Source organism: Hemiscyllium ocellatum, chromosome 4, assembly GCF_020745735.1.
Source record: "Hemiscyllium ocellatum isolate sHemOce1 chromosome 4, sHemOce1.pat.X.cur, whole genome shotgun sequence".
Taxonomy (NCBI): Eukaryota; Metazoa; Chordata; class Chondrichthyes; order Orectolobiformes; family Hemiscylliidae; genus Hemiscyllium; species Hemiscyllium ocellatum.
Window position 1 is genome coordinate 94,285,791 of NC_083404.1, and position 24,715 is coordinate 94,310,505.

Below are 24,715 nucleotides of genomic sequence, written 5' to 3' on the forward strand. Positions count from 1 at the left end.
TCTGTAAATTTCAATAAAATTGCTCCCTTGTCCTTGTAAAGTCCATTGAGTACTAACTTGGAGTCCTCAACCGCTCCTAACTTAACAAGCCCTTCATTCTCAGGACTATTCTTGAGAACCTCTTCTGGACCCTCTCCCAAGATTAGCCCATCCTTGGATATAGGATCCTAATCTACTCTCAATATTCCAAAGGCAGTCTGACCAGAGCCTTATGCAGTCTTAACAGCATATCCCTTTTCTTGTATCTTAGACTTTTTGAAATGTGTGCCAACATTGCATTTGCCTTTCTTACTGCCAAATGAACCTGCATGTTAACCTTAAGAGAATCCTGAACTAGGACTCCCAAGTTCCTTTGTGCTTCAGATTTCCAATGCTTGTCCGTATTTCTCTATTCTTCCTTTCACCTTAGTTCTTTGAGAAGGTGACTAAGGAAGTGGATGAGGGTAAAGCTGTAGATGTTGTGTATATGGATTTTAGTAAGGCGTTCGATAAGGTTCCCCATGGTAGGCTAATGCTAAAACTTCGGAGGTATGGCATTGAGGATACATTAGAGGTTTGGATTAGGAATTGGCTGGCTGGAAGGAGACAGAGGGTAGTAGTTGATGGATTATGTTCATCTTGGAGCGCAGTTACTAGCGGTGTACCACAAGATATAAGATGATTAGGGGTTTAGATAGGGTAGATACTAAGAACCTTTTACCGCTAATGGAGTCAGGTGTTACTAGGGGACATAGCTTTAAATTAAGGGGTGGTAGGTATAGGACAGATGTTAGGGGTAGATTCTTCACACAGCGGGTTGTGAGTTCATGGAATGCCCTGCCCGTATCAGTGGTGAACTCTCCTTCTTTATGGTCATTTAAGCGGGCATTGGATAGGCATTTGGAAGTTATTGGGCTAGTATAGGTTAGGTAGGATTCGGTCGGCGCAACATCGAGGGCCGAAGGGCCTGTACTGCGCTGTATCCTTCTATGTTCTATGTTCCCATATTGTATTCCATTTGCACTTCTTTGTCCACTATCCTAGTCTAATCAATTCCTTTTGCGGACTACCTGCTTTCTTAACACTATCTGTCCATCCACTTTGTACAACACATTCTGACTTGGAAATATATTGCTGGTCCTTTACTGTCACTGGTTTAAAATCCTGGAACTCCTGAGCAGTACTGTGGATTTATCTGCACCACATGGACCGCAGCAATTCAAGAAAGTGACTTTCTACCATTGCCTTGAAGGGAAATGAGGGATGGGCAATAAATGATGCCCTTGCCAGCAACACCTGCATCCCATGATAAAATGTTTTAGAAATAGTGATTTTTTTTTTTGCCCGGGGAATTGGCAGAAATATTCAATAATTAATTTCAACGAACAATTAGAAATACAGTCAAAGAGAAAAAAGCTGTTGAGTGATGGGAAAACAGCAACCAAGTAGCACTGGATGACTCTTCTGAAGAGTTGGCACAGTCACAGTGCCATGGCCACCTTCTATACTATGTAATTATGTTTATTTGTTGGTACATAATATAACATTACACACTTGCAGATGCATCACTTAATATTTCTGCCCTGCCAATACTTTCCCTCTTGTTCAATCCTATATCTTCTCAACTCCAGCACTGTATTCCACAGCAGCCATGTATCTGATTCCTATAAAAGTTCCATCTCTCAAATGATGTCATCTTCTGTTACTCAGGCCTTGTGCACCAATCAGTTTTTGTTCTCTTTCTGCTCTGTTTCTGTCAAATAATCTCTGCAGGACAGAAACTTGTAGCTATTTCACTAAGATTTCCCTTTTGTGCTTTAAGTCAGTTCTTATCGACAAATGTAATTGTAGTTTTCTTATGGAGGTTGGTGTCTCAAGAAATGCTAATCTGTTATTATGTCTCAACTTTTTGGTCACACCTCTACTGTTACAAGTCATGCCCCTGCTCTCACATTTCTAGGCCACTCTCCTAGTACTTTCAAATCCCATAACTACTACTCCTACACCTACCTGCTCCAGTACTAATGCATACTTTCATGTTTTTTGAAAAAAAGTGTTTCTTTGCCAAAATATACATACAATTTAAGTAAATAAATGAATTAATGTTAAGGCTGTTAATCTTATAGTAGATGTTTTCAGTTTCAATTTTATGTTATTTCATTAAGTGTATAATACACTGAACTTAAAATGCAGTTACCTTTGTTTAATTACAATAATTGGTGGTCCTGATAATTTTGTTACTATATTCTTACAAATTTAGCCATAGATACTTTAGCAGGTTTACTGGAATCAGTAACATTTGCAAATAGTGAGTGTCTTTTTATGGAAGTTGACTCTTTAATGGAACTTTGGGTTGTAACTGAATTGGTCATTCAGGTATCTATCTTTTTGCATGCATGTTTCTTCAGATGGTAAGCTGAGTTCACACTAGGTGAAGTAAGGCTTGATTCAATTTCCTAAACCGTTATATTTCACAATAAAGTCAATGTGTAGAGCAGGAGTTATGATCAGATCCTCTTAAATTAGCAAAACTCTTCATGTAATATAATAATGAATGTGCTACACTACTTTTTCCCTTCAGTGATTATCTTAAACAGGATAAATTCTGCACTTTTTTTGTTACTATACAGGCCAAAATATCCAGATCCTTCCTGGGTCATTTTACTGCTTGCCTGTCATCCCCTCAATCAAGCTGTTCAAAAGCCTGACTCCTGTACTACGTTTTGGTCAAATTCTCTCAAAAGTGTAGAACCCAACAGCAAGCTTTGCATTGACTGCTGCCCACATTAAGTTAATAGGATTGTAATTACAGTCAATGTATAAGCATCTGTTAGAATCTTTGGTTAACTGCTTGTTTCCTAAGTGCTGGTTATTACACCCCATCTGAAATTAATGCATATAGTATCAGTCCTGTTGCCCTATGAATTTTTCTTTTGAGTACGATGATTGTTTCAGTAGTAGCAATCATGATGTCTATTACATCAAAGTCCTAATGTGCCAATGTAGTCTGAATTCTTTATATAAAAAGGTAACTTGACTGTAATAGCGCATCCTCCAGCTTGCCAGTACCAAGGCAATTCCTTTCATCAATGTCTGTTTACATGGTGTGGAAGCTATTGGAGAAAATACCGAGCGACAGGATTTATTCAGATTTGGAAGCAGATGGGCTTGTTAATGATAGGCAACATGACTTTGTGCAGGGTAGGTCATGTCTCACAAACCCAACTGAGTGTTTTCTGGTGGATTACATGGATTCTAGTAAGGCATTTAATAAGGTACCTCATGGCAGCCTGGTACAAAGAGTAGACTCTCTTCAGGATCCAAGATGTGCTGACTAAATGGATACAGAACTGGCTTGGCCGCAGAAGACAGAGAGTAGTGGAGGAAGGCTGCTTTTCAGAATGGAGATCAGTCACTAGTGGTGTTCCACAGGTATCGGTGCTTGGATCTTTGTTGTTAGTAATGTGTATAACTGATCTGGAGGAAAATGTAGATGGTTTGATCAGGAAGTATGTGGATGACACCAAAATTGACAGAGTTGCAGACAGTGAGGAGGATTGTCAAAGGATTCACAGAGGAACTTTGATTATCTGGCATTCGGTTATCCGAATATCGGATTATCCGGCAAGGTGGCAAGTTTCCGATGCTCAGCAAAACTATGTTATCCGCATTCAATTATCCCGAATTCAATTAACTGAACAAAATGCTCCACACCCGTGTCCTTCAGATAATCGAGGTTCCTCTATAAAGCTAAAGTTTTATATAGCTGTTTCATAATTTGCCAGCTATTATATTTGATACTATGGCCAGTGAAGACAAGTGTGTTGTATGCCTTCTTGGCCACCATATCCACCTGGTTTGCCAGTTTCAAAGATCTGTGATCTGTACACCCAGATCCCCCTATGTCAATGCTCCTAAGGGTTCTGCCATTTATAGTATAATTCGCACCTGAATTTGATCTTCCAGAATGGATTGCATTTGTCCAGATTAAACTCCATCTGCCATTTCTTTGCCCAAATCTGCAATCTATCTATATCCCACTGAATAGCTCATCCTTAATTACCATTGAGAGAATGCTGAGCCACCTTCTTGAATTGCTGTGGTCCACATGATTCAGGAACACGCTCAATGCTGTTAGGAAAGGCTGCTATTTTTTGATCTCACATGGAGTGAATCACTGAAAACTGACATTTGTGATGCTGGGGACCTCAGAAGGAGTCAGATTTAGATCAACCACTGTGGCTAAAGATGATTGCAAATTATTTCACCTTACATTTTGTGCTGATGTTCAATCTGCACGATGCTGCTGATTCTGTGCTGTCTTGTGCACTTCTTGTATATACAATAGAATCTGGACAATAACGTGCTGAATTTTGACTGAGACATTGTGTAGAATAAAAATTTCTTTTAGTATTAGAATGTCAAAAGCTATTTGAAAATGTAAAGTTATTTTTTGTCATTCGAGCAATGTTGTGATTGATTCATGTAGGCACAGAAAATGCTGGAGAAGCTCTGGTCTGGCCTAGCAGTATCTGTAGAGAGAAAAGCAGAGTTAAAGTTTCAAGTCCAATGATTCTTCTTCAGACTTGGGAAAGAATGGAACCCTGTTTTGAAGGAGAATCATTATGCTGGAAACATTAACTCCTGTTTCTCCACAGATGCTGCCAGACCTGCTGAGTTGCTCTGTTTTTATTGCAGATTTCCAGCATCCAAAGTACTTTTGCTTTTAATTGATCCATCAAATAATGTTGTCCTCCAATATATAAATGTTATAAAATTACTTCCCTGCTTCAAATTAGGCACATGTAACTTCTGTTTCTTTTAATAGGGGTGTTGGTCCAGGATGCAACACTAAAGAAATCATAGATCGATTGAGGTACCTAAAGGCAGAGATTGAAGAACTGGAAATGAAGGAGAAAGAACTTGATCAACAGAAGATATGGCTACAGCAGAGTATTGAAAATATAACTGACAATACACACAATAATAGATATCCTTTCTAGTTACAGAACACAGTGTGCCTTTTGCATGATGTCAGCTTTCAAAGCCATGTAGTTTTAAATGCCACATACTCATATCTTTAAGTATTCCTCACTGCTGTTCCAGGGACATTGAGCTAAGAGGCATGGTCACGTCAAATTTCTGATTTAGAGAGGCAATATAGGTGTGATTGAACACCGATTCATACTTGTAATCACCTATAAATTGTAAATCTGTGATCTGAAGCAAATTGGGAAAATTAACACAAGTTAGATACTCCAGTTGTTGGGAGTCTGAAATAAAAACACTGGAAAATTTTGAAAACATTCAGCTCATTGGGCAGCATTGTAGAAAGAGAAAAACAGTGTTTCAGATCAGTGATTTTTCAGAGAAAATTAGCAAAGTAACAGATTTTAAGCAAACATTGAGGCAGGAAAGTGAGTTTTTTTTTAAAAAAGGCATTGACTGTGATATGGTTAAAGGCAGGGCTGAGAAATTGACAAAAGAGACAATGGTGTAATATAAAATAAAAAGTGAGAAACAAAGGATCTGAAGGAGGTGTAAGCAGAATCAATTTCTGCAATTGCTGTCGAAAACTGCAGGGACAGAGGCTAAGATCTGAAATTAATGGAACGTGTTGAATCTGGAAGGCAATGAAGTGCCCGACAAAAAGCAAAGAAGCTGTTCCTCAAACTCAGGTTGATGATCTTCACTTGAACAGCACAAGAGACTGAAGGCAAAATAGGATTAGGCCACTGTTTTTCAATAACAAGCATGTTATTGTAGTCAGACATTTGGACTGAATGAAAATGCTCTACATAGCAAGTTAGAAAATGAGCATTTTTTTTCTCATTATAGTAGAGACCACGTCATGAGCAGCGAATACAAAATACCAAACCTGAAAAAAACGTCAAATTCTTTTTGTATCTCGAAGGAATAAGAGAAAAGGATAGGTGTTTCATTTTTTGTACTTGCAAGGAAATGTGCCATAAAAATGCAGGTGGTGTTAGGAGGGATTGAGTGGAGCAAAGTGGTGTGGAGGAAACTGCACTGTTTGGGCTGCTGTAAGAGGTGAGGAAGATGGTTGGTGATATTATGAAAATAGCAAAGTCTTGAGATGTTATGTGAAGTCAAGGTAACTCAGTTGTGCTTCTTTTGGGAAATGTGAGGGAACCAAAATGCAGGAACAGTAACTGACATGGTCACTGCCAACCATGGTGAAGAGGGATTTTTCAGAAGCAATGGTATGGCAGATGATAATAGGGAATACGGAATGGAGTCTCTTTAGGAAGTAATGCGTGAAGAAGTTTGGACAAGATAGGTATGGAAACCATTGAATATGGAATAGATATTTGATAGCTTATTCTCAGAAATGGAGACACAGAAATTCAGGAAAGATTTTGTCAAAGAAGGGAAGGAAGAGGTGGAAATTGAAAGCAGGGTAAATAAATGTTCCAGTTTGGAATGAGAGCAGGAAATGGCACTAATAGAGTCATTAATCCAATGAAAAAGGAAGTGTTGGGGAGAGAACCTGAGTGGGACAAGAACAAAACATCTTCTTTATATTCTACTGAAATACAAACATAGTACCATATAGATGTGGATATCAACACTTCTTTATTTGAAGGAAGTGTTTAAATTGCAAGAAGTTGTTCAATGTGAGAACAAGTTCAGTTAGGTGGAGTGTGGTGACAGATCTGAACTGGTTGAGTTCCTGTTCAAGGAAGAAATATTGTATCGTTAGGCTGTTTTGATAGACAGTAAGAGATGTAAAAAGAGAGGTGGTGTGTCCGTACTGCAAAAAAAACAGATCTGGAGTCTGGAAACTATTAAGTGTTGGAGGAGGTCAAAAGATTTAAGGATGGAGATAGGAAGAAACGGGCCACAGAGAGAGAAAGTAATTGAGATAAATCAGTCCTATAGGACAAGATCAAGGCAAAACAATGGACCTACCAAGGAAATCTTCTTTGAGATAGGAGCAACTAGAAGTAAATTGTTGTGGGATTTGGAGAAGGTGGTGGAATAAGAGTATCAGAGATGAAGCGGTGCAAGTCTTGCAAACATGGTTTAATTTCTATTAGAGTCAGCGTGTGGAGGGAAAGACTAGCGTGGGAAATCATGTCTCACAAACTTGATTGAGTTTTTTGAAGAAGTAACAAAGAGGATTGATAAGGGCAGAGTGGTAGATGTGATCTATATGACTTCAGTAAGGCGTTCGACAAGGTTCCCCTTGGGAGACTGATTAGCAAGGTTAGATCTCATGGAATACAGGGAGAACTAGCCATTTGGATACAGAACTAGCTCAAAGGAAGAAAACAGAGGGTGGTGGTGGAGGGTTGTTTTTCAGACTGGAGTGCTACAAGGATCAGTGCTGGGTCCTCTATTTTTTGTCATTTACATAAATGATTTGGATGCTAGCATAAGAAGTATGGTTAGTAAGTTTGCAGATGACACCAAAATTGGAGGTGTAGTGGACAGCAAAGAGGGTTACCTCAGATTACAACAGGATCTGTTGGGCCAATGGGCTGTGAAGTGGCAGATGGAGTTTAATTCTGATAAATGCGAGGTGCTGCATTTTGGGAAAGCAAATCTTAGCAGGACTTATACACTTAATGGTAAGGTCCTAGGGAGTGTAGCTGAACAAAGAGACCTTGGAGTGCAGGTTCATAGCTCCTTGAAAGTGGAGTCACAGGTAGATAGGATAATGAAGAAGGTGTTTGGTATGCTTTCCTTTATTGGTCAGAGTATTGAGTACACAAGTTGGGAGGTCATGTTGCGTCTGTACAGGACATTGGTTAGGCCACTGTTGGAATATTGCATGCAATTCTGGTCTCCTTCCTATCGGCAAGATGTTATGAAAATTGAAAGGGTTCAGAAAAGATTTACAAGGATGTTGCCAGAGTTGGAGGATTTGAGCTAGAGGGAGAGGCTGAACAGGCTGAGGCTGTTTTCCCTGGAGCGTCTGAGGCTGAGGGGTGACCTTATAGAGGTTTACAAAATTAAGAGGGGTATGGATAGGCTAAATAGACAAAGTCTTTTCCCTGGGGTCAGGGAGTCCAGAACTAGAGGGCATAGGTTTAGGGTGAGAGGGCAAAGATATAAAAGAGACATAAAGGGCAACTTTTTCACGCAGAGGGTGGTACGTGTATGGAATGAGCTGCCAGAGGATGTGGTGGAGGCTGGCACAATTGCAACATTTAAGAGGCATTTGGATAGGTATATGAATAGGAAGGGTTTGGAGGGATATGGGCCGGGTGCTGGCAGGTGGGATTAGATTGGGTTGGGATATCTGGTCAGCATTGACGGGTTGGACCGAAGGGTCTATTTCCATGCTGTACATCTCTATGACTCTAAAGGTTGAGCTTGGAAGAGATTGGATAAGAGCAGGTGAAAATGAAGAGAGAGGATCTGGAAAGGCATTGCTAAAGGTAATGTTTCAGTACAAGTGTGATACTTAAAGGTGTTTATCGCTCTTTGACAATCTCCTTAACTTCTTACATTGGCTTATACAACACATGAAGATGTCTGCAAGTGTTTTCAAGGTTTGTAAACATTTATCTTTAACTTCCTCTTTTTAATGTCCCAAATTTCTGTCTTCTCCAAACCTGCATCTGCGTATTGTCAGTGTGTTCTCATATCAACACACTGACAATACTGAGCTAGCTGCTATACAGTAGTGATATGGTCCAAGGATAGCTCTACCTTTGCCACTCATAGTGAAATGATACATCCTCCATCATTAAGTAACTCCCTAATTCGCAGCTCAGTTGCATCAGAACTGAACTCAATTCAATTTTGAATAAGCATACTTTACTATGTATTTCAGTAGCTGTTTTTGTTAATCTCCTTCCAGAATCATGTGACATCCCGTGTTGCTGTGATGCACATAAACCATCTATTTTTCCTCTTCAATGTTTCTGTAGTCTTTATGACTGATGACATCATCCTCCAGTACTACTTCAACATTTATTTAGCAAGCTGAGATATGCTGTCTTGGTTCTATTCTCATCCATCTAGTTGTTGCCAGTCACCCACTTAGACTGACTTCTCTTCCTGCTCTTGCACTGTTAACCTCCGGTGGTCCATAGATCAATTCTTGAGGCCACTCCTGTTTCTCAAACATCGGCTGGTCTTCATCTGAAAACAGTGTCAGAATCAATGTGTACAGTGACCCCAGGTGCTCTATCTTACTGCCACTTGATTTCACTGCTGTCTTCTTATTGCTTCTCTACCACCTGACTTAAAATTGGGAAGATCAAAGTTCATTGTGTTTGGTCCCACCACAAACTCTGTTCACTAAAACTAAAAGAACTGCAGGTCCTGTAAATCAGACACAAAAACAAAAGTGCTGGAAAAGCTCAGTAGGTCTGGCAGCATCTGTGAAGAGAAATCAAAGTAAACAATTACGGTCCAGTGACCCTTCCTCAGACCTTTCTATTCACTAGCTGCTGACTCCATTCCCCCTCTTGGCAAATGTCTGTGGCAGAACAAGTCATGACTTTGGTGTCATATTTGACTTGGATGAGCTTTTGACCACATATCTGTGCAAACAACGTGACCACCTCCATAACATTGCTTGACTCCTCTGCCTTCCTGTTCAATAGCCCCAAATTAACCTCTGAAACACCACTTTCATGATTGTTACTTCCTAGGCTTGCCTGTCTAACATATACCTGGTCTCCAATAATCTCAAGGTCATCCAAAACTTTCTCAATGTCACATGACCTGTGTGATACCCATTGAATGCTTGTGTAGCAGCTGTGTAATTTTAAAATTCTCTTTTGTGTCTTTAAATCTCTACTTGACCTCATCAGCTTTAATCTTGTAATTGAGGCATGCAACTTTGAGATGTGAACTCCTTCAATTTTGTTTTTTTTTAACATCCTTAGTTTTAAACACTACCCCACTGTTGACCATGTGTTTAGCTGCCAAGCCCCTACATTCTTGCATTCCATTCCAAAACCTGAGCACTTCTCTTTCTCCTTCAAGGTATTCCTTAAAACATAATACTTTTATCAAGCTTTGTATCCTTGACACTAATAGCTACTTGTGTTGCCAGGCCTCTGTTTTGTTGAAAATATTCCAATGAAGCATCTTGGAACATTTAATCATGTAAAACATAGAAATGCAAAATTCTATTAGTGCCATGGTTTTCATCATCTTCCTGGGACTTAAAGGTTCATAGTGTGGAGGCTTGAGAACAATTTAACAAAATTAAGTGCATGTTCCCTATAATCGATATAGATTATTGACATATTAGGAAGAATTAATTTGAGGAAGAGAACAGAATTATTAGAGTTTGATTAAAAGTCACCTGACAGCAGGTTACAGTCCAGTAGGTTATTCAGCTTCCTTCACCAACAGGTGAAGGAGCTGACCTCTGAAAGCTTGTGATTTCAAGTACACCTGTTGGACTATAACCTGGTGTCGTGTGACTTCTGTCCACGCTAGTTCAACACTGGCATCTCCACATCATTATAATTTTAGAAAGAAAGTGACACCCATATTTATGTTATCTCTTGAAATGTCTAGTTGTTGAAATGGTGTGGTTTAGATTTTCTAAATGGGTCTAATGGTATTGCCTAGGGCTGCAACTTGAACGTTGTTGTGTAAGTTTCATGATATCTTCCACTAGAAAGTAATGGAACACTTTTTTTCCATGTTACTATACTTGCATCAGTAACCTGAGGAATTTAACTTATATTGCTTACCATGGTTAAGTGGAAGACCACATTGCTGTTTTCTGTTTATTATAAGTATGAGTAGAGGTTGATTCCAGTTCTATGTCAGAAGTGTCTAAAAGTTTAAAGCGAAGAGAAAGTGGCCTGGTATAAGATATTAACGATTTCAATGGCCTGCAGGAAATTTAGCATTTTGCTTTCTTTTGAAATTCTCTTTTGAATTTCTTTATATCTCTCATATCGCCTTCAAATTAATACAATGAGTCAAGATGTTGCAATGTAATGTTTATAAGTGATTGAGACCAATTGAATGTTTTGGTTGTCAGAAGAAACATTTCCCAATCTTTTGAGAATCAATATTTGAAGTTATTGTTTTTAAAGTGTATGTTGGTCTCAGTCCATTTATAGAACTATGATAAAAAAATTTGTTTGAACCACGGAACTTTGTTTTCTAACTCATTAGTGCTTCCATAACAGGTGATACACTTCTTGCTATCCAGGCCCCATCTGGCACACAACTGGAAGTTCCAATTCCTGAACTGGTATGTTTTACCCTGCACTTACTTCTTTTTATGATTAGCTTGCTTATTCTTGTGATTTTGCATTAACGTTTTCATATTGAGATGAAGGCATGAATTTTTGCACTTTATAATACACATTTTAATGAGTATACAGTTAAGTTAACTTTGCTGTAAAGGTTTAAATTTAGGTCCAGCAACTTCAGGCCAGTCAGTTTATCCTCCATAATGGGAAAGCTTTTTAGAAACAGTAATTCAGGGCAAAATTAACTGTTGTGTGGGCAAATGAAAGTCAGTCAAGGAAAGGCAGCATTAATTTGTTAATAACAAATTGTGTTTAATTAATTGCTTATCTTTTTAAAGACATAACAAAGGGTCGACAAGGATAAGGCTGTTGATGGATTTCCAAAAGGTGTGATAAAGTGTTGGACAATAGATTTGTGATTAAAATTGATGGAATAAAAGGGACAGTGGTGATAATGATGCAAAATTTGATGAGTAACAGAAAATGGCACTAGTAAGCAGTTGATTTTCAGACTGGAGAAGGATTAGTGTGAAGGTCTCCATGGGTCAGTAAAAACCGCTGTTCTTTGTGATTTAGATTAATAATCTAGACTTGGCTAATCGTGCAAAATTTGTGGATGCAAAACTTGGAAGTATTGTGAGCTATGGGGAGGTTATGTTCGAGTACCTATTCAAGAAGGCTCAGGGAATCCCTGATGGACTCGGCCTGTAAATCTCTCTTGGTTCTTCCTGGAGATCGTATTCTGTGGTAGTCTGGAATATAAAGCTTTTACAGACAGTTTAGTTTAAATTATTACCTTTATTTACCAATGGCATCAATGTTACACTATAACATTGATACTTACAAGCCAGGCTTAGCTAAGGTTCTAAAAACATTAGCAGAGTAGCGGTGCTAGTTCTTACCCCTAAGAGTGCTCTCAGGCTACTCCTCTTATTGCTGCAAACAAGCTGTCTTGATATAGGAATTGGTATTAAAATTACAAAAATGCCACATGTCCTTAATCAGATAAGCAGCAATAAAATCGCAAAAGTTTGCAGAGGAAAAGAAACCCATTGACAGGTCTAAGTATGCTTGACTAATTAAGCTACATGCACATCAAAGTGGGAAGCTTTGATCCAGCCAGGGCCAAATGGTCAGTTGCTTTGGCTAGATAACCTTCCCTTTTAACAGTACATCATAACAAGGACTAGTCTAAATTATGTGGGAAAGGTCATGAGGTAACCTTGCTCGGCGAACATGTCCAGTATATTGTCCTACAAAATGGCTTTTTCTTTTAAAATCATCTTAGTTTCCCAGAATGCAAATTAAATTCATAACATTCCCAGATCTCGAGCTCTAGCGAACAACACACAAACATTCAATCCATGACAAGCTTGTGTTCACTCAAATTAGACCACAAAGATTTAATCTTTCCACCAGCTACCGTCTTGCCTGTCTGTCTCTGTCCATCTCTCTGTCTCTCTGTCTCTCTCTCTCTCTCTCTCTCTCTGTGTCCCTTGAACCCTTTGGTCAGTGAATGTAATTTACAGAAGAATGTTTTCTCACTCTCACTCACACATGAACATCTTCCAACTTCCTTACTATGTCAGTTTCAGCCTTCATGTTTTCCCAGCCTGTAAGAGTAATGAGGCATTCACATTCCAGAACAGGCAAGATGAGGGAGCTGAGTTTCATAAATTCAAATCTGCTCAATGTAGTATATATCAAATTGTATCAGGACTTTTCCAATACGTGCATAATCCACTCAGCTTATTAAATTACAAGTTCTTTTCCTATTGAGAATGAGTTTTGTTAAGAGTCTTCAATATAACCAGAATTGTGGTTATCTGACATCCAGCTGTGAAATATGTGCAATCTTCCAGTCCCCAGCATGAGAAGGAAGTACTCCACACATTCCCCAAGTAAATAAATGTTATCACCTTATTTACACTGATCCATTGACACTAAGAACAGATGTCCCCCATTCTTCTGAACAAAAGCCCCCCCCCCCCCCCAACCTGGTGGTCAAGTTCTTTCCCGCATCTCTTGCAGCAAATGTGTCACATGTAAAACTACAAGCTTTTTCAGTTAGTCTTAAGTAGAAATAGACAAGTTGGACTAGTGTCAGAGCAAAAAAAAAAGTGCACGTGTAATTTTGAATTCAGTTGAAAAGTACTTCTGGTTCTCATGAAAATGCATGATCTAGTAATGTCACTTATCCTGAGAATTAAAGAGACATTCTTTGGGTTTGACCAGTGCATTCTTATAATTTGAGAAGAAAGTGATGCCCATGTCTGTGTTAACTCTTGAAATATTTAGATGTTGGGATGGTGTAGTTCAGATTTTATAAACAGCAATAATAAAATTCTGTGTCTACTGCTTAAGGTAAACGTGTAGCTTACATAAAAACTCTGTTTATGATACCCATCTAATGAACCTGATGGTTAAATAATTGTATGTAGTTTGAAACAGCTATAAAATAAAAGTACATTTATTTCTGGTATTTCAGTTTTAAAAAGATGCTTAAAATATATAGCAATCTCACCAGAAACTGTAAAGAGAAAAACAGGTGATTGTTTGAACTTATATTCTTATTTAGTAATGAACAAGAATAAACAAAGTCCTTTGTGGGTGAAAGAGTGGGAATGGGGCAATGGTAGAACTAGGTGAGAAGAGACGGTGGTCTGTCCTTTAAATGGTGAAGTCCAAAGATATTCCTACATTGTTGAAGAACGAGCGAGGTGTAACAGCCAGTTAATAAGCAAGAATGCACAATCTGGCCACTTGTAGTCACGACAGCACTCCTGGTAATTGAACCCCCTCTGAGCTCTGAAATTATCAAATCCAGGGATCAAAGGGGCTGGGATCAGCTGAGGATATCATCAGAACTAAGATCAGATCAGATTAAAGAGAGGATGATAATATTGGATTCTGGAAGAAGGGTGATCTTTTCATTTAATATGGTGTTTTAAGGGGAAGCACTCTTGTTTATGGCTGGCTCTAGGTTTGGGTAATCAAGGTCAGTGAGTATGATTCACGAGCACAAATGTCTGAGTTGCTTGCAATCTTGTTGTTAAAGTATTTAGTGTATAAAGTGGAATTAAGAAGTTAAGTATTAACCATTGGAATTTTTAAATGTTTGTTTTCTCTTCTCAATAAAAGGGACCAAATGGACAAAAAAAGTACCAGATTAATTTGAAGAGTCAGTCAGGACCTATTCATGTTCTACTTATTAATAAGGAGTCCAACTGTTCAAAGCCTATAGTGTTTCCAGTTCCACCACCAGATGACCTAATGCAATTGCAACAAGAGCTTGCAATACCATCATTACCAGAAAAACCAACTTCAACTCCACTTCTTTCAGACCGAGTTGTCTCCCTAAAGGAACCGTACCTTGTTCAGGTACCCTTACCCAAACAGTCTTCTGGTGAGTTGTGGAGAATTAGTGACTTATATTTACATAGGTTATGCACAAAAGATGCCTGGTCTTGCATACATAGAACATAGAACAATACAGCACAGAACAGGCCCTTCGGTCCATGATGTTGTGCCGAACGTTTGTCCTAGCTTAAGCATCTATCCATGTATCTATCCAATTGCCACTTAAAGGTCACCAATGATTCTGACTCTGCCACTCCCACAGGCAGCGCATTCCGTGCCCTCACCACTCTCTGGGTAAAAAGCCGATCCCTGACATCCCCCCATACCTTCCATCCTTCACCTTAAATTTACGTCCCCTTGTAACATTCTGTTGTACCCAGGGAAAAAGTCTCTGACTGTCTACTCTATCTATTCCCCTGATCATCTTATAAACTTCTATCAAGTCACCCCTCATCCTTCGCCGTTCCAATGAGAAAAGGCCTAGCACTCTCAACCTATTGAATACGACCTATTCTCCATTCCAGGCAACATCCTGGTAAACCTCCTCTGCACCCTCTCGAAAGCTTCCACATCTTTCCTAAAATGAGGTGACCAGAACTGCACACAGTACTCCAAATGTGGCCTTACGAAGGTCCTATACAGCTGCAACATCACCTCACGACTCTTGAATTCAATCCCTCTGCTAATGAATGCGAATACACCATAGGCCTTCTTACAAGCTCTATCCACCTGTGTGGCAACTTTCAAAGATCTATGAACATAGACCCCAAGGACCCTCTGCTTCTCCACCTTACTAAGAACCCTACAGTTAACCCTGTATTCCGCATTCTTATTTGTCCTTCCAAAATGGACAACCTCATACTTGACAGGGTTGAACTCCATCTGCCACTCCTCAGCCCAGCTCTGCATCATATCTAAGTCCATCATATCTATAGTAAACACCCAACAAGGTGACTGCTCCTTTCCTATTTCTGACTTCAGCCCATACTACCTCCAAAGGCAGATCCCCCTCGAACTGCCTTTCTGCAGCCTGTTATACCATTTCTAATTAGCAACGCCACCCCCTCCTCCTTTTTTACCACCCCCCCAATCTTACTGAAACATCTGTAACCAGGAACCTCCAACAACCATTCCTGTCCCTCTTCTATCCACATTTCTGTGATGGCCACAATATCGTAGTCCCAAGTACCGATCCACGCCTTAAGTTCATCCACCTTATTTCTGATACTCCTTGTGTTGAAGTATACACACTTGAGCCTATCTCTGTGTCCGCAAGTATTCCCTGTCAGTGCTACCTTCTCCAGAGCCTCCCTACATTCTTGAACATCCTGAAAAACAGCTAACCTACTTGCTGGACTACAAGTCTGGATCCTATCTCCCTGCCAAATTAGTTTAACCCCCTCTGAAGAGTGCTAGCAAACCCACCTCCCAGGATATTGGTGCCCTTCTGGTTCAGCTGCAAACCATCCTGCTTGTACAGGTCCCACCTTCCCCAGAATGCAGTCCAATTGTCCAAATACCTGAAGCCCTCCCTCCTACATCATCCTTGCAGCCACGTGTTCAACTGCACTCTCTCTCTATTCCTTGCCTCACTGTCACATGGCACCGGCAACAACCCAGAGGTGACGACTCTGTCCGTCCTAGCTTTTAGCTTCCAACCTAACTCCCTGAGCTCCTGAATGACCTCCCCACCCCTCTTCCTACCTATGTCATTGGTGCCAATGTGCACCATGATTTCTGGCTGCACACCCTCCCCCTTAACGATTCTGAAGACACGGTCCGAGACATCTCGGACCCTGGCACCCGGGAGGCAACAAACCATCCAAGAGTCTCGCCCATGTCCACAGAACCGCCTGTCGGTCCCTCTAACTATGGAGTCTCCTATAACTAGTGCTCTCCTCCTTCTCCCCCTTTCTCTTCTGGGCCTCAGAGCTGGACCTCGTGCCAGAGACCCGGTCACTGCAGCTTACCCCTGCTAGGCCGTACACCCCAACAGTATCCAAAGCCGTATACTTATTGTTGAGGGGAACAATCACAGGGGATCCCTGCACTGCCTGCTTCCTCCACATATTACATATTACATATCCACAGAAGGATTATAGGGTGGCACGGTGGCTCAGTGGTTAGCACTGCTGCCTCACAGCACCAGGGTCGCAGGTTCGATTCCAACCTCGGGTGACTGTCTGTGTGGAGTTTGCACATTCTCCCCATGTCTGCATGGGTTTCCTCTGGGTGCTCTGGTTTCCTCCCACATTCCAAAGATGTGCAGGTTAGGTGAATTGGCCATGCTAAATTGCCCATAGTGTTAGGTGCATTAGTCAGGGGGAAAAGGGGTATGGGTGGGTCATTCTTCGGAGGGTCGGTGTGGACTTGTTAGGCCTAAGGGCCTGTTTCGCACTGTGGGGAAACTAATCTAATCTAAGGATTATATGTGACAATATAAAATTCAACTAAGAAGGTGAAATCAAGTTTAAGTTTGAACTACTAAAGATTCTCATACTCATCATTTTTTGTCATAAATTTATTATATATAAATATATCATATTTATTATATTACGGTGGCACAGTGGTTAGCACAGCTGCCACACAGCGCCAGAGACCAGGGTTCAATTCCCGACTCAGGCGACTGACTGTGTGGAGTCTGCACATTCTCCCCGTGTCTGCGTGCGTTTCCTCCGGGTGCTCCGGTTTCCTCCCTCAGTCCAAAGATGTGCAGGTTAGGTGAAGTGGCCATGCTAAATTGCCCATAGTATTAGGTAAAGGGGTAAATGTAGGGGAATGGGTGGGTTGTGCGTCGGTGTGGACTTGTTGGGCTGAAGGGCCTGTTTCCACACTGTAAGTAATCTAATCTAATAATGGACCAACAGTCCAATGGAACTATTTCACATTGCATAAAGTAATATTCCTTGAAAAATCTTGAATCTTGATTTGCCTTGCTATAGAGCTACTGTTTTCTTCATTTGTCCTTTCCTTGTAAGGAATAATTAGGCAATGACCGTTGCCATGTATTGATTTTAAATATTATAACTATTTTAAAATCAGATTGTGGCCAGCAGCTACCTGGTATTGGATCAGATGTCTCTTACTCAAACATGGGAGATACACCAGAAATTTACAAAGGGTTGGCAACTGACTCACTACAGAACATTCGGGAACAGAACGGATTACAATCACTGCTTCCTTTAGACGTTGGGAGCATTCTCAAACATCCTCCAACTTCATATGACCAAATCAAAACAGAAGATTCAAGTGGTAAGGAAAATTTACGATAAAGATTATTGACTGTAGTGCAAACAGCCACATTTTCTTTTCTGATTCCACTTTTATTCTTGTTTTTCAGGTTTGTTTAATTTATTTTGGTCTAAAGTATCAGTCAAACTAATGGTACAATTTTAAAATTGTACTGCTTTGTCACTTTGGGCTGCGAAAATTAAAATGGGTTCTCAACACTAATGTATATCTGGTTGCAGCTAGGTTTTTGTTGCTAAAAAAAAATTCTTTCTGATTTGCATTGTATGCTATCTTCAGAGATATTATTGTCTATGAAAGCATGGGCTAGTGCTGTCACTTTTGTTTGAGTTCTTTGCCTCTGGTGATTGCTGTTTTGTTCACTTTAATGTGACATCTGAAAAATGACTGATTAGTTAAGATAGTTAGTATCACCTTTGAAACAACCAGTATAGTTGCTGTATTTGAGTTGGGACATGTGTTAAACAAACTCATAAAGTATTGATTAACATCAATAATTTGGTGGTAGTGTTCCTATGGCAGTGCTTTTGCCCTCCTTGGACTAGTCTAAGTACTGTACTTAGTACTTTCAGCAACTACAGCATGGAGAAGATAGAGTTGTATACACAAGTCTATGCATTGATTAAACAATTTGCTGTATCCTGAATGATGTTGAACTGTTCAAATGTTGGTTTAGCTGCCCAAACCAAGCAAGTATTCCTTTCACTTGTGAGTTCAGCATATTAAATATTAGATAACCTCTGGCATTAGGAACTGAGACTCTTGTTGTGTTTCAAGGGTGACGTATTAGTGCTCCCAATAATTTGAAAACTTGCTGGAGCATTTTATTTCAAGGATTAACACTTTTCATCAATATGTAAACTATAACTAGACAAGTAGTTAATAGTGTGAAATTCACACATTTGTGGGAGAATGCAGGATTGAACTAGAATACAATGTGTTCATTTTTGTTCAATTATTAAAAGCTTATGGAATCCACTGTCTGTAAATTGCAAATTATTAATTCTTAATTGATTTGAAAATCAAAACAAGTTTGAAGAGTTAAGTGTTAGCCCACACATTTTACATTAGTCCTGAGACTATTTGCAAAGGAATGTAGAAAGCTACTTTAATCCATCTGCCTAATTCCAGGAATTGGATCCCAATCTAAAATTCTCTGAAACTTGTTTGCCTGAGCACAAAAAGAGTTCCTTACCTTTCCCGCTCTTAATATTATGAAAAGAAGGGCTCCATTCACTACATACAAAGTGTTGGAATTCAAGTATAAGTGATATCATTAAATATGTGTAACCAATTAATTTTGCGTTTGAACAAATAACATCAGATGCTAAAGAAAATCCTCTTAATGCTACTTGTTATCGAGATGCAAGTCAGTTACATGTATTTGGATGTCAGTCCAATAGCAACAACAATAGATAACCCAACACAATTAGTTGAAATGATGAGTATACCTTCATTGCCTGAACAGAAGTGCACAACTCCCTGCAGATTTAATCCTGGCAAGTTTTTGTTTTTGGGACTGTACCTGATGTACATGTTGACTGTTATAGACATGAAGATAACATCAACCATAACCTGATATTATTGTTCTTCCCCATGCAAAAATTCCTTGGGCTCTGCCAACTTTTATGAATGAATCAATTTATAAATATTGTAAATACAATCTGTCATGAGACAACCTGCTAACCCATATTGTAAGAAACTAATCTGTATTGCACTTTATGCAGCATTAAATTTTCACTTTTGAATAAATTATCTTTACCAATTTTATGAATAAAGTGTATGTGAGGGAAAAATTCCTTTTATAATTTGAAACAAGCTGAATTTTCAGCTTCAGAGGAGGGTGGACTTTGAATTTCCCTCCACTGGGGGCTAACATGCTGATTTGTTGCTACACTCCTGTCCCAAGTAGGAGGCTTACCTGGGGATAGAATGACAGCAGTTAGCCATTTGGCTGAATTAAGTGTCCTGTTAACTTGACCAGCGAAAAGAGATGGCACGGTTTCTTAATGATTTCTCCCATCACCCCGTTCACAGCCAAATGACCATACGCCTTTGAGAGAGGCTTCAGCTTCATAGGGACAGTCTAGTACCTGTGATCATTTATAAGTTGCAAGGCTTTTTTAAGTACAGAGACAGCACCTCCAACCTGAGGCCATCTCTCCATTTTACCCCCATTCCTTTTCAGTACCCATCTGCCAATCTTTAACTGAATGGTGAATGTACTCTCTGAACGATAATTGGCTTCTTGTCAAGCAGTGGTGGAACCTGGAATTAGACAAACCCAGGTAACATTTTAGCCAAATAATTTTGCAATGTTTTGGAAACGATGGTTGCATGATATTCAATTTTTTTTTAATGACTTGTACATTTTTATTTAAATTTCAGGAACAATTGATGGAGACATTATGGATGAATTTATATCATCAGATGGTAAGTTATATGTTGCTGTAAAATTTACATTTTTTGTTTTTTTCAGAAGACCGTTATATCTCCCACAAGTAGAACCTTGCTGAGTCTTTGACAGAAATATAATTTCCAGGTGAATGACAATTTTTCTATTGATCCATATGGTGAAACGTATAGCACAAAGATTGTGTAACATTTAAGACATTTTGATCAAATGAATCTTGCTATTGAATGTAAACCATCATTCCATACAACATCCTTGACAGAAGAAGCAACACTACAATCCAACAAACAAAAGCACAAAGGTATCTGTTTTAAGAGTTTCAATTTATGCCATATCCCTCTAAAGCTTTCCTATTCATGGCCAAATGTCTTTTAAATAATGTAATTGTACCTGCCCCTATGACTTTCTCTGACAGCTCATTCCATACTACACCCCGCTCTGTGTGGAAAAAGTTGCCCTTCTGGTTCCTTTTGAATCTTTTCCCCCTCACTTTAAACCACTGCCCTCTAGTTTGGTCTCCTCTACACCTGAAAAAAGACCATGGTTATTCATCTTATCTACCAAACACAGGCAAATGGGACTGGTTGAGCTGACGATATCTGGTCAGCATGGACTGGTTGGACCAAAGGGTCTCTTTCCATGGTGTATGTCTTTAACTCTAGTGGACACAATTTTTAGCATGGAAATAGACATTTTAACCGATTGGATCCATGTTGGTGTTTATGTTTCAGACAAGCTTCCTGTTATCCTACTTCATTTAAATTCTTTTCTTTTCCTTGTGTGTTTCTTTGGATTTTCCTTAAATTCTTTTCTTCTTGTCAAACGCTCAAATAGTTCTTCTATTAGTGAGTTCTAATTCTTATTATTTTGGGGTAAACATATTTCCCTGTATTCATTGTTAAATTTGAGTGACTCTATTATAGATGTAGCCCCTAACTCTGGTCTCTTTTGCACATATTTTGTTTTGCACACTTCTAAATTTGTTCTTGATGTGTGCCCAGTGTGTTGCATTGTTCTGTTTCCTTCAGGTGGGCTCATTATAAAGGGAACATTGCTTTTCTGTAGCTTCATACCTGCACTCACACTCGTACCTTCGAATTATCCTGCCAAATCTTTTTGTAATCTTAAAGACCTCTTATAAGATCATTCCGCAGCCTTCTCTTTTCTCGAGAAGACAATTCTACCCTTTTTGGACTTGCTCATCAGTATATATGCTCTGTTCTAGCATAATTCTAATGAATCTTCTTGTGTGTTCTTTGCAGTGCCTCCATATTTTGTTTTATATAATATGGAGACCTGAAACGTTCAGAGTTTTCCAAGTATGATCTCATCAAGCTGCTGTACAGTTCTATTAATCCATAATCTTCAGGTGGAAGTGAGGGTGCAACCACCTAAGCCACATAATATTGAGCAAAACTCTGTCCTCAGTGTGACAAATGTTTGTAACAGTTAGCCAGATAGAGTGATGGCAGCCAAAAAAATGAGACGTTCAGAGTGAAGAGAGATGCCCTGGCTGATATTTTTGCATCATCATTAGCCACGGGTGAGATCCTGGAAGACTGGAGGTTAGCAAATATTGTGCCATTATTCAGGAAGGGCTGCAATGAAAAGCCTGGGAATTATAGATCAGTTAATTTACCACCTGTGGTGGATAATTTACTTGAGATTCAGAGAGATAAGATATATATATATATGCATTTGGAAAGAGGGTTTGATTAGGAGTAGTCAGCTTGGCTTTGTGAGTGGGAGATCATGCCTCACAAATTTATTAAAGTTCTTTGATGAAGTGACCAGGAAGGTTGATGAGGGTAAGGCAGTAGATGTAGTCTATATGAATTTCAGTAAGGCTTTTGATAAGGTTCTACATGGTAGGCTTCTCTGAAAGGTTAGATTGCATGGAATCCAGGGCAAGCTGACAAATTGGATACAAAATCAGCTTGATGGTGGGAAGCAGAGGGTAATAGTGGAAGGATGCTTGTCAGACTGGAGGCCTGTGACTAGTGGAGTGCCTCAGGGATCGATGCTGAGCCCATTACTGTTATACAGGATGTCAGTGAGGCAGCACTTGGGAGTATTGTATTCAGTTTTGGTCACCTTGTTATAGGAAGGATCTTATTAAATTGGAAAGAATGCAGAAGAAATTTACAAGGATATTTCCTGGACTCAATGATCTGAGCTATAGGGAGAGATTGAACAAGCTAAGACCTTTAGAGCATAGGCGACTGAGGAGTGATGAGAAGCATAGATAGAGTGAAATGTACTCCGTCTTTTTCCCAGGGTTGAAAAATCAAGGACTGGAAGGCATCAGTTTAAGTTTAGAGGGGAAAGAATAAAAGGGAATCTGAGGGGTAACTTTTTTATACAGACGGTGGTATGCATATGGAATGAGCTGCCAGCAGAAGTGGTTGACGAGGTACATTAACAACATTTGAAAGGTTTGACAAATACATGGATAGGAAAGGATTAGAAGGATATATGCCAAGTGCAGGGAAGTGAGGTTAACATGGATGGACGTTTGGTTGCCACATGGCCTGTCTCCCTGCTGTAGGACTCAATGACTCTATTGTAGAGTGCAGGTTATTAGTAGAATGAGCTTTGAGTCAAATAGCCAGTTGTTCTTAAACTGATGCTCAGTGAGTTTGTCCAATCCAGATTTTAGTTGTACAATCTGGAATAAAATACCCTTTTAATAAAAGAGCCATGGAAACCTTGGATTTTTGTCTGTGCACAAATAGGAATACGGGTTAAGGTAAGTGAGTTAAAGTTGGACTGGAAGAGCACCTTTATGACTTGGTTGAGAACAGAATTTGGTTCATACAATTGTGCACCCTACTGAAGCTCACCCAAATGAAAAAACTATTTCGCCAAACTATACTTAATGAAATCCTCAATAAAGAAGTGAGGAGCAACCACATGTTTCCAACAAAGGGGAGATAATTCATGACAAAGGGGGAAAAAAAGTAAATGCTTGAATCTAGTGACTGAAGTTTTGTTTAAGTTTCCCCAAATAACATGGTCTGTTTATCCTGCAGTCTTTCCCCTCCTTCGACTTTCTCCTCCACCAGTTGATGAATACAGTTTCAACCTGGATGAAAATGAAGGTGTCTGTGATCTTTTTGATGTGCAGATTTTAAATTGCCAGTTTTAACCATTGTGATCGCCATCCCAAGATATTGAATCTACCTCTGGACCACCTGTTCAGCCTTCATGAACTACTTCGTTTCTATTTGTGAAGTTCACTACAGCATTATGGTCAAGACAAAAGTTTAAGGTTTCTGAACTTGTGTCCTTTACGTGTTTAAGTCCTACATGGGCATCTATTTTATAGAATTGTTCAGTTTGTTTCTTCGTACTGCCATGTAGCAAACAATTTTTTTTCCTGCAGTTGAATGTGATACTGCCATGGCATAATCTCATGTTGCAAAAAAGATTTTACTTCACTAATGACTTTTCAACTGCCTTTTTTAATAGGGTAGCAGGGAAATTTGATTATTTTTATATACCACACACTTATAAGTGCCTTTTGGTTCTTGCACTTTAGGAGAGTGTTTTTTTTTGTCTTTATAATGTACAGGAAAGTCTATCTCAGTTTAGAACTGAAGTTAAGTAGCCTCCTGATGTGCTGTTTGTTGACCTGAAAAGATGTTTCTTCTTATAAACACGTGGTCTTTTTAGGCCAGTTTCACCAGAATTCTGCCAGTTCACATAGTTCTATGTTGAAGGTAATCTGTGTGGAGGAACTGTGTCTAATAGTAGAACCTGGCCAAAACACTTGATGTTAATGCAGCTATAACATTTTTCACTCCTTTTATTTCAATGGTTGTGGGCATTGCTGGCAAGGCCAGCATGAAATACCCATCAGTAATCTTACATGATATACTAATGTCTAATAAGCATCTGGGCAAGTAGAATGCAAAATAGTGTGATAATCACAGTGCAGATTACGTCAATTGTACAGTCAATGAGTTGTTTAATTTTCGGAAGCTTGTTGCTTGTTAGGCAAACAACTTAGAATATATCCTGCCTTCTCTAACTGTTCAGTGTTCAAATGGATTGTGACACAACTTGGATGGTTCAGTTAGTTCAATGTTTACTTGGGCCAGACTACCTTGTATATCTCATGAAGTTTTACAGAATGTGTTTTGTATAAGAGGTTGACATTTTCCCTAGGACCACCTGTCATGTAGAATTACAACAAAGAAATTCTTTGTAATATTCAGTTTTTATATTGACCAAAGCTGTTGTTTTTTCTAAAAAAAGGCACAAAAGATTAAAGTGTCATATCTCTGCTTCTGCAGTCTTTATTTAATTAAGTCTGGTAAATTAAAGATTGCCTATTTATCCTATTTCTTGCAGTTACAGCAATGGAATTTTATTATGGAAATTTTGTTTTCTGGCTGTTGTAGTCATTTACTAGGTTATGCAAAAGGTCCAGATTACTTATCACCATTCAATGTAATTTCTCCTTGGTCTGTATTTTTACTTTTGGGTTAAGTTAACCAAAAGGAAC

At 39.2% G+C, this 24,715-nt stretch overlaps 1 protein-coding gene across 1 annotated transcript in view; it reads left to right on the plus strand.

Moving 5' to 3' along the window:
• The window catches only part of LOC132815450 (transcription factor E2F5-like), a 30,016-nt gene extending 5,555 nt beyond the window's left edge, over nt 1-24,461 (plus strand). The window contains exons 3-9 of the mRNA XM_060824398.1: nt 4,808-4,969; nt 8,458-8,501; nt 11,118-11,182; nt 14,325-14,589; nt 17,586-17,795; nt 20,181-20,225; nt 23,238-24,461. Coding sequence (XP_060680381.1) covers nt 4,808-4,969; nt 8,458-8,501; nt 11,118-11,182; nt 14,325-14,589; nt 17,586-17,795; nt 20,181-20,225; nt 23,238-23,353 — 907 coding nt within the window. The 3' untranslated portion in view covers nt 23,354-24,461. The remainder of the gene's footprint in view (nt 1-4,807; nt 4,970-8,457; nt 8,502-11,117; nt 11,183-14,324; nt 14,590-17,585; nt 17,796-20,180; nt 20,226-23,237) is intronic.
• Nucleotides 24,462-24,715: the final 254 nt, after the last annotated feature.